Raw genomic sequence first — 10,482 nt, 5'->3', positions numbered from 1 at the left:
CCAGATTTCTACTATAGAAACTCAGCACACTACCCAAGTAAAAATGGGGACATGTACAGAACAGGAATCTTTCAGCCGTCTAACCTCTGCCTTGCAGGGTTTAAAAAAAAATGATGCTTGTTGACTCACACCTCGTTCATGCCTTAATTACGTCTCAAGCCACGGCAGGGGTCACCCAGTAGTTTCAGTGCTGCTCAAAAGTATCTACCCCTTAGCACAGGGGTCTCAAACGTCCGGCCCAATTCCGGCCCGCAACCTAATGTCAAAATAATAATGTAAGTCGGCCCTTGAGGGTATTTTTAATTGCAACAAACAATAGCACTGATTAAAATAGACGATAGATACTCCCGTCCTCTAGTTGCTAGACATCCAGAGCTTTGATTCAAGCCCAAATTCGCTGCACAAAGTTTTCAGGAAATACTTGTACAGTATTAGCCTACACACGAGAAACAAAGACGTGCATTTGTTTGAAATGACGCGGAAACGATGCAGGCCATAGATTTGCACAAATTGAAGCAGAAATATAGGCCTACACCAAATGTTGAAAAAAAGCAAGGTGTTATTCACCTATTCAAATTCTGAAGGAGAATATCTGCCTTTTGGAGATTATGATCGATAGGCCTATAATAACGGTTTGTGGTTATAGTAATAGTTTACTATTGTTGGTTTGCATCTTAGGCCTACTGTTTTCCTGTTAATTTGTTATGTGGGTAATATGCCAAAAAAGAAAGTAAACCTGCTCAAATGTTCAACATCCAGTATTTACTGAAAGGTGCATCATTTGAGGTGCTTACCATCCAGTGGCAGATTAGATGGGTAAATTTACCCCCTCCACAAACTTTTGATTATACTCAAAGATTTTTACATTTACAGTACAACTTTATCTCTGACCATTTTCAAGCCATAGCCTTTTGAAATGTTGATATACAAATCCAATGGTGTTGTTTTCTTAACCCTGGTGCCTAAAGGATTAAAGTTATGTTAAGTTAAGTTATGAGAGGAAAATATTTTTGTTTGGTGTGAAACACACACATACCTGTTTTTATGTTTTTTTTTGTTTTATAATTTGTATTAATATTTATTTTATCATTATTTTATTTATAAGCTAAGGTTGCTGGCACAGGTGTCTAAAAAGAGATAAAAAGACTTGCCCTTTCTGTTTGCAGTTTTGTGTTAGTATTTTGTGTGTGGGGGGCATTGCATTTTCAGAAATAATGGCCCCCAGCTCATTTGAGTTTGAGACCCCTGCCTTAGCAGGACTTACTGTATTTCACCCCTGTAAAAGTTCCTGAAAGGGATCATACAGGGGTGGTCTCTGCAGTGCACAAAGGTGTGAAACCTCTTAAAAACTACTCTCAAGTTCCTGCTGGAAAAAGTTGGAAACAGCCCAGTGTGTGTGTGTGTATAAGCCCTGCTTGTGCTTTGTCTTTCTATCCATCGGCCTGTAGATGGGGGAGTTGTAGCGCTCATCCAAAAGTTGTAATGGTGATCTTACATGTCAAAATTAGTGGCACATTTTTGCTTTTACGTCTTTCACTAGGTGGAGCTACACCACATACAGTACAAGTCTTGATGGGCTGGGTTAAAGCGGCTCTTTAAAGCTGCAGTTGGCAAGATTTTTTTGATCATATTCACTGAAACCGACACTACAGTATGCTCCGACAGAACAAGATAAATCAGCCGGTTTTAGAAAAAAAAACCCGCACTTCTACCTCCACCTAGAGCCTGTTATTTGTTTTGCAAAAATCCACAGCTCCTGGTTCTTCTGGTCCAATCAGAGCAGGGCTGTTTGAGATCTGACTGTCAATCACAGTCTGGTGCAGTCTTGTGCTTACTGACGAGCACAAACTCGATGAGAGGGTGCTCGGTGGTAGTGGGGGAGGGGCATGAGAGTTGTAAACATTCAAAATTCAAGTCCCCTTAATCTGTCAGACTTGTCAACTGCAGCTTTAACAAACCACAAAAATGTGCCCTGGTGATTTAGTGGAATTGGTGACCGGTTTGATGTCCCATGTAAAAATTACTGCAGCAGACTGTACTTTGAGCCAATCGCTGCACAGTGAAAAAAGGGTGAGGTGTTACTTGTGACTCAGTCCTGCCTTTCCTGATAGAGTGTAGGTGTGCAGGTTGGAATGTTCATGGTATTCAGTCATGGCATTGATTGGCAATGATATGTGGAATATTCTTCATTGAAAAATGACTAGTAGTGATTGTTTTTGTTTTGTTCAAGAAACAGTAAAAGATAAGGGAGGACTATATGGCTTGGACATATGAATTGATCCTGGTTGTACTGCTCTGGATTCTGAAAATCACAGAAGGACAAAGTAAGTAACCAAAGTGTACAGATTTAACAGTCCAATATGTTTTCTTACAGTCCATGTTTTCTATATTCACTATCTAATTCTGCTAAATCCTTATCCTCGGTGGTAAATGGTTTCTTGCTTTATTTTCAGGCTTTCAAATCATTTCAGTTAATTTATTTCCCTTAATGATTAAAAACAAATATATGATTGAACAGAACATTTAACTTTCATTCAACGCATATAGTGAATTAAAAAAAGAAAACACAAAATAAATGTGTTGATAAAAGGCCCACCAGTGTGCTAGACTTCCAGTGCACCTTGGAACCTTGAACTTTGAACTAAACAGGTCCAATAAGTAAACTATTTACCTCTATTGGTCACTCAGCATGAGTTTGTGTTTCTTTCATTTCCTTATGCCAGGCACTTGCCTGACCAGATTCCTTTTGAGTGTGACAACAATTGCTATCTCTAACCTTTCAGGTTTGCTCACTAAGAAATATGCAAGTAAACTGTAGGGAGATGAACAAGCTTTCATTCACAGTTTTCTTTTCAACAAAGTTTTTCAAGGTGCACAATACTCTGGGTAATACATTTACATGAACACATGAAGGTGTCCTCCTTAGTGTTTTAACCAGCAGTGAAGGTCATGAGGGTCTCCTCTGTGTTTTAGCTATCAGTGACTTGTATGAATGACAAATGGCAGCATAGCCACCTGTTGAGTATCAGATAATAGCTGGATGACATGGATGAAATGTGGTCTCTTGGTACCTGAATTAATGTCACTATATCTCTAAACTGGACATTTTATCCTCCCCTCCCCTCTAGATGCTCAAGTCACCTGTGTCATCTCTAAACGTTGCATGCTTCCCTGCACCATTGAACCCCATGGAGGGGATGTAGTGATTCACTGGTACCAAGCTAAAAACAATGACAATCCAGTTCATAGTTATTATCTAGGAAAGGACCAACCATTTTACCAGGACTCAAGGTATAGAGGAAGGACTTCACTATTTACAGATCTGATATCTCCTGGAAATGCATCACTCTCATTAACTGACGTCAAGATAGAAGATCAGGGCAGGTACAAGTGTTACACCAGCACCACGAAGGGGAATGACGAGCAATTTGTGAAAGTAGAAGTGGAAGGTATTTCACTTTTCCTACATATCTGTACATTATATGTATATCACACATATTTACAAATGATCTTAGTTGTATTGTAAAGTTTTATTTTAGATTCATGGCTAATAAAAGTCAGCGTTAGCATTATTGCCATGTTTAAATATAAAAAAAATTCTATAGGTCCATTCAAGTCAGTGGATATAACATTGGTCACTGACACACTGACGTGCAGTTCTGAGGGCCTCTACCCGACTCCCACCCTCGTCTGGTCTACTGACCCACCCTCAGATACACAGATACAACCAGAGACGGCAGAGACACAATCAAACGCCCAGGGCTTGTTCTCAATAACCAGCAGTGTGAAGAAGACGTCCAACAGCACTTATATCTGCACTGTTACAGCAGGGCAGACCACCCAGACATCTTCACTAAAACAGCAGAGTACGTGTCACCTTGATTCATTTAATCTCAAGACCATACTAAGACTAACCACTATATGTGTTATTTATGTTGCTTTGACAAAGAATTTAAAGCCAGTCTTGCACATAAAAACTATTAGTCTTTTTGTGGCCTTCTATGTAAAGAGAGGGAACAGTCCTTGAAAACAAGTTACAGTGATATTTCTGAAGGACAATGTGGAATTCTTCAGTGAAGATGTGGAATGGCCTTTAGAGAGAGTTACACTTGCCCATGCTTTATCAACCCAAGAACCACTGCTGCACCTCCCCAAGCACATTTATGAAATTGCATGAATGTATCTATCTCACCATATGCATATCAAGTTATACCCATATACTGTATGTCCTGATAGTAGATGTATTGGTGACTGGGGGTGAGAGGGGGGAGTTACTGATTTGAGATTTGTTATTTACTGCAGGCCTTAGTGCTAAGGAAGGTGAGGATTTGATCATTCCCTGCAGTGTCCCAGGGGCAAATGCAAACCTCAAGGACTTCACACTAACCTGGCTTTTCGATGGGAACGCAAAGGTCCTCACCTTTGACAGTCGCACGTCTCAGAGTGAAGCGTACTGCCCGTGGAAAGGCCATGTGAAGTATACAGACAAAGAAACAGCAATCACACTTCACAACCTGAATGACAACACTTTGAGTGGGAGATACAGCTGTGAAGTTGTTACAACCAAGTTCAGACACTTAGAAGAAACAGAAGTCTTTCTGCAGTCTGAAAGAGGTAAAATCAGCTGCCATCAGGCCTCCAGTATGGGCTGATATCCACACAACCTAAATCAGAACTGTGTGTGTGTGCTGTGGTTGATATGGTTTGTTAGGGTGCAGACGAATATCTTTTGGAATTTCTGTGGTTGTAAACAGTACTGAAGCACTCAAATTCGGCCTGTATTCACTGACTCATTTAAAGGCATCCTATTTAAGTTTTTTTTACCTTAATATGCATCTTCAAAGTCATTTTGATGGTAGATTGACTTGTAATAGGGACAATCCTACCCGTCTATGAAGAACCAGCCTTGTAACACTGTCCACTGTTCACTGTCCCCTAAGCAGGAGAATCACAAGTTGATTTAAGACAATTGTGCAATAGCCAACTATTTGTATGAAATCATGTAATATTACCTCATCAGATGACATGGCTCTCAGGAGATGATCTTTGGCGATTTGTAAACAAAGGAACACAAATAACTAAGTACTCCACAACTGTAGGTGGCGCCGCGGGGGTGGGGGTGGGGGAGACTTGGATACCTTTAAATCCTAGAATTCATAATGTGGTCTGCTTATACCTCATGAGGTTCTTGACAAATGTGCAAAAGAGAAAAAAGCCTTGAGGCATGAGGAATGCACTGAACTAATGTTAACCCTATGTTGCTATGTTTACCCAGGATAATTCTTACCTTTCTATTTCTCTTTCAGGCCCTGGAGGTCCTCACCCAGCTGCAATAGCTGTACCTGTTGCTGTGGTAGTAATAATAATTGTTGGCCTTGTAGGCATAGTTGTCAAAAAAAAAATATGTGATGGTGAGTTTTGTTGTTGTGTTTGTATTATTATTATTATTTTTATTTATTATTATTATACTATCCACTACTATTTATGACATTTAGCACATTATCTGGGACAGAGATTTTCTCAATATTTGAGCCAAGGATTGGGTTATGCACTGTAAGGAAAATGGCTACTGCTACTGCAAAAAACAATCATTCTAGTTAAGTGTAGTCCCTAAACACCTCAGGTCTTCATTGCAGAGGGCAAGGTCTCTGTCTAACCTAGAATACTTCAGATATTTAGGCTACTGCAGAGGGCAAGGTCTCTGACTAACAGTGTGTCAATAACATTAAAACACCCAAATGTTCCACTTTTTTCCATTTTTTCTCTTCTTGTTTTGTCATAGTTGTTGTTGTTGCTGCTGTTATTGTCATTGTTCTTGAAATGATTTAGTTTGTGTTTTTTTACAGCTACAGCTACAGCTTTTACATCTGAAAACGACAATACAGCATGTGAGCTACAGACAGATAAGCCGTCATCTGAAACTGGCAATGCAGAGTCACAAAAACTGACAAATGGACAATAAATCTGAGAATAACAGGAAATAGTAATGTGTTTAAAACCAGAACATCAAGTCGTATATCCAGAACAAAGCAGAACATCCAAAACCAACCAGAACTGCCAGGTGAGCACCATCAAGAGACCGCCTGTCTGAGAGAAACAGTATAGGCCTATACTGTACATCTCAGCAGGAGACTTTGAGACTTTTTGTTTAGTTTTTGGAACTGGAACAAAATGAAGGATTGTACAATATGCAATATAATATAAGGACCTGAGCTGTACAAAAAATAGTTATTGTATGGAGATGAGGGAGGATATAGTGACCATTTCTGTGAGCTATTTGTACATTCACAACAGTTAGCAGGTCTGGGTACACTGCATTACTGGGAGAGGGAGTTAAGTCATTTAGAGATGAATGACCGCGTCGCAGGAAGTGCATCATAATAAAGGGACGCCAGACCCTCTTGTAACAGCTGTACTCAGTGATACTGCAGACTCGTAAAATTAGTTAGAAAATAAGGCAGAAAAACGACAAGTTTCCTCATGCTGCTTCCTTATGTTGGAATGTGCAAAAATGTACAAACAATCAAGAGGATGCCTTCTTGTATGTGATTTCTGCAACAGTGATACTGCAAATGTGTTGATAGCCTATTGTTGATTTATATGCTGTAGCCTAAAGCCACGTCACACAGTAGCCTAGCCTACAGAAAACTAGGCTATGTGGTGTGATATAATGATAACTTGTATACAGTTATAAATATGTTGTATAAATAAACTGTATATAAATATACAGTAAATTATGTACTTATTTTCCGGAATTGACGTCACTTCCTGGACTCGTCTGAGGCAGGTCTAATAGGTCTGAGGTCTCTCAGTGACTTAACCCCTACTGATTACTGGGTAGAGCAGGAAGTCACCTGAGTCTCATACTGGTGAGTTGAATCAGTCATTTTATTAGGGCTGAAGCTGGAAGACAACATGCCAATCAGATTACTCAGGAAGCTTATTGCACCAAAGGGCAAAGCAGTTTTGTTGTTTTTGATGTGGCATTACAGTAAGGTTGTGAATGACAACCAATGAGCATATTATACATGTTTTGTATTTCTTAAACGCTTCTGTGTCCTTTTTTTCGTCAATGCACCATGTTTCTGGTTTAACAGAGATACTTTGTGAGCACTTGTGTTATCGGTGTCCTTTGGCATGTTGCTCAGCTTGTTCCATTCCCAGACCTTGAACTAATCTAAGTCAGTGAAGGCACAACAATCTTTGTGTTCGTCTATATGCCTCCCATTCAGAGATCCTCTCAGCAGTCATTTGCTGACAGAATCCATGTATCCATATCAGTAGATGAAAGATTATGGGAGTAGTCTACACTTCAACTGATTACAGCTTTGTGTAGCATAGTAGTTTCGAAGAGGAGTATTCACCTTAAATCTGGTAATTCCTGAAGCAATTATATCCAACAGACTATCATCGCCCTCTAGTGGTCAGATCTAAAACAGTCTGAAACGTAGAAATGTGTTCATCTTTCTAGTGAATTCTGTGAATGTTTAAAAACCCTATACTTGCTAGTGGAACTTGTCAATAGACAACTCAAATACACTGTAAAAAGAGGGCTAGAGGTGAAAGAAATAGCCCAGAACAGAAGTTTACAGTGTATAATCTGGTGAGATTGTTTATTAACAATATTGTGTTTTTGCATGAGCCTTGGATTACTAAACAAATACATTAGCCTGACATGGCTGGTGTGGATTACAGGGCAGCTTCATGAATAAATGGATTTTCTGTTGGTTCCTCGCCCTCCTGTCACCCACAATGTATAGCCCTATACTGTAACTATCTTATCTAAAGTTAGCTTTCCTGTTTTCTGAAGATCAGTGGTGAGAGTGTGTTAAAATTCTCTAAAATGAAAAGTTGCACTGTCCTCAAAGATGAATAAAATCCACACATTTTTATCTATGGCTTGTTTTTAGCGTTTCATCCAACCTCATAAAACAAAGGAAAGGGGTTCAGTTTTACTGTCAAACTGAGGTGTGTAGGCCTACTGAAAATGCTCTAGATATTTAAGGGAATAAGATAACGGCACCAAATCATAACTGTTCCTTCCTATCCAAGCAAGTAACACATTATTGTGGCCTCCCTCATGCCAAATACTACTGGTATGTATTTTAAAGGGACACCAGGCAAGCCTGAGTGCTTTTTCTCTACAAAGCTCCCCCTAGCGTCTGTACGCGTCGATACGTGTGCGAGACCTCGCTCGGTCTGAAGCTCTTTTCCTTTTCTTTGCATCTTCCGTTTTCGCTGCTTCTTCGCCGGCTCTGCCATTATACTAGCCTAGAAATCTAGACGCACCCTAGCGGCAGCAAATTACATTTCCTGCCAGGGCTGGTCTAGCAACTCTCCGTTGGCTTGTGAGCTTGAAAAATTAAACTTCTATCAGGCCAATCAAATCGTGTATAGAGTCGTTAGGCGGGCTTAACATAATGATTGATGGCAGAGTTGCAACGGTTTGGCTTGAATTCCCTGCTATGAATTCCCTGCTATTCCCAAGTATGAAAACAAATAAGATAATGTTGCTGTTGGCGAACAGTGTGACACGAGTTAAGCTTTTATTAAGTTGGCAAAAGTTTGAACTAGCCAAATAGCTCCGCTGGTGGGAAACGCATGGGACTCATAGCGCTGTCCTATTGCGTGCAGAGGGAATTTGAAAGACAACCGATTATCCCACCCCTCGGACTAAGCACTGCGAACGGTGAGTGCCCAGACCCTACATTTTAATGTGGGTCTGGCTCGTCAGGCTACCATTATACACACGTTTGCAATAATCGCTAGCTGGGTTTTGTTAGCCTGCCTCTGTGCTGGGGATGCAGGATGTAAACTGATCCTGCTTCTCGCGATGTCTGAGACTTTGTGAGACTGAAGGTCGCGGGTAGGATACACCGAACTTGCAAGCGGAATATTCTTCCTACAGGCAGTAGGGGCGGGCAAGAGAGTCTTCATTCGCTCTGTAATGAGTCATTTAACCATGTGTAGCCTAAAGGAGGTCAAATGGCGTGTACCTGATGGTGTAGGCCACATGTGTACCTGATGGTGTAGGCCACATGTGTAGATGATGGTGTAGGCCACATGTGTAGATGATGGTGTAGGCCACATGTGTACTGGTGTAGGCCACATGTGTACCTGATGGTGTAGGCCACATGTAGCTGGTTTTAGGTCAAACCAAAACACCAGGCACAGCAGCTTATGGTCACTGCTTATGATGAATATCACACATCATTGTAGTTAATGCTGATCATTCTCATATGGCTGTAATTTTTTAATTCATGAGCTGAGCACTAGAAAGGCAAGTTATGACATGATTCACAAAATGGGAAAGGTGATTTTATGACATGATTCACAGAATGGGAAAGCTGATTTTATTATGTTGCTCGACAAGTGAGAAGAGTGCTGTCAAAGTTGTGACAGCCCTCAGATTGTTGAAAAAGGGCAGGTGAAAACTAACCTGACTCTCGCCAGATGAATTTCGTTCCGCCTAGCTCCACTCACATCCATCTGGGATCGGTTCCGTTGAGAGTGATTTCAGCACCAGATTTTATGGTAGAGCCAATCAGGACGCAGGGCGGGAGTTTCATAGATGTGACGTAGCGTAGAAGCGACTGTGAGACTGTTCTCAGCGTCACGGGTTGGCTTCAATGTGCGTGGTTGAAGTAGCACGTCAATAGATGACGGACAAATGGCTTATCCAATCTTATGCACGGATTTTTTAATAAGGCCCAGCCTTCTGAAGCACCACTCCAATGGATCGATCCCAGATGGTTGAGTGGAGCTACACTGGACATGCAACTGTGTTCTGTACCCAAAGCATACAGTAGGCCTATGCTTTCTCTGTCTATGATCTGCAGGGTTAGGGCCTCCTCGACAAGGAGATTGCTGGTCCGCGGATCATTTCCGGCACAATTAAACGGTATCATTGAACCGCAGACCAAAAGAAAAAGAAACCAAACATTTCCCAGAATAGGAAACATTTCTTAATTTATTGTTATCAAATAAAGAGGCATAGCATTAGGGGGTAGTGGTGTTATCAAATAAAGAGGCATAGCATTAGGGGGTAGTGGTGTTCTCAAATAAAGAGGCATAGCATTAGGGGGTGGTGGTGTGAGCGCTCATTCTTGTGTGTGCACATCTGTCCAAGTTAAACAGTGGAACCACTGGAGATAACGTGGGTAGCAACAAACAACGTAGCCTTTTTAAAACAATGAACGAAGCGGACTGGCTAGATCTTGTTAGGCATGTTTACGTAAGTTAGGCTGATGAACATGTTGCATTCTATTCAGCCTGATTATGTCATTCTTTAAGTTATATAGCCTGTCTCCAGTTTTCCTCAACTTGACTAATTAAGAAGCGATAATAGGATATTTGACCGGCATATCATCAAAATGTCCCGAAAACGAAACCTCTGTCGGTCACTTTGACCGGCACCATTTTTTTCTAGCGGAAACTCTGGTGCGGAGATACCTGTAACGCCTCCCGGAGGGCAGTGGGGTG

At 40.9% G+C, this 10,482-nt stretch overlaps 1 protein-coding gene across 3 annotated transcripts; it reads left to right on the top strand.

Annotated features, from left to right (window-relative positions):
• The first annotated feature begins 1,926 nt into the window (after window positions 1-1,926).
• Window positions 1,927-6,456, top strand: hhla2b.2 (HERV-H LTR-associating 2b, tandem duplicate 2). 3 transcript variants are annotated; one of them, XM_048266477.1, is made up of 7 exons: window positions 1,927-2,070; window positions 2,231-2,324; window positions 3,129-3,449; window positions 3,606-3,866; window positions 4,303-4,614; window positions 5,307-5,411; window positions 5,847-6,456. In XM_048266477.1, the coding sequence occupies exons 2-7, from the start codon at window positions 2,258-2,260 to the stop codon at window positions 5,960-5,962; spliced, it is 1,182 nt and encodes a 393-aa protein (XP_048122434.1). In that variant the 5' UTR covers window positions 1,927-2,070; window positions 2,231-2,257; the 3' UTR covers window positions 5,963-6,456. The 3 variants fall into 3 exon arrangements, with proteins under 3 accessions (XP_048122434.1, XP_048122435.1, XP_048122433.1); XM_048266478.1 differs by lacking the exon at window positions 1,927-2,070 and having other exon boundaries at window positions 2,087-2,324; window positions 3,714-3,866; XM_048266476.1 differs by lacking the exon at window positions 1,927-2,070 and having other exon boundaries at window positions 2,088-2,324.
• Window positions 6,457-10,482: the final 4,026 nt, after the last annotated feature.

The sequence above is a fragment of the Alosa alosa genome, chromosome 16, assembly GCF_017589495.1.
Source record: "Alosa alosa isolate M-15738 ecotype Scorff River chromosome 16, AALO_Geno_1.1, whole genome shotgun sequence".
NCBI lineage: Eukaryota > Metazoa > Chordata > Actinopteri > Clupeiformes > Clupeidae > Alosa > Alosa alosa.
This window is presented reverse-complemented; position numbering and strand designations above follow the sequence as displayed.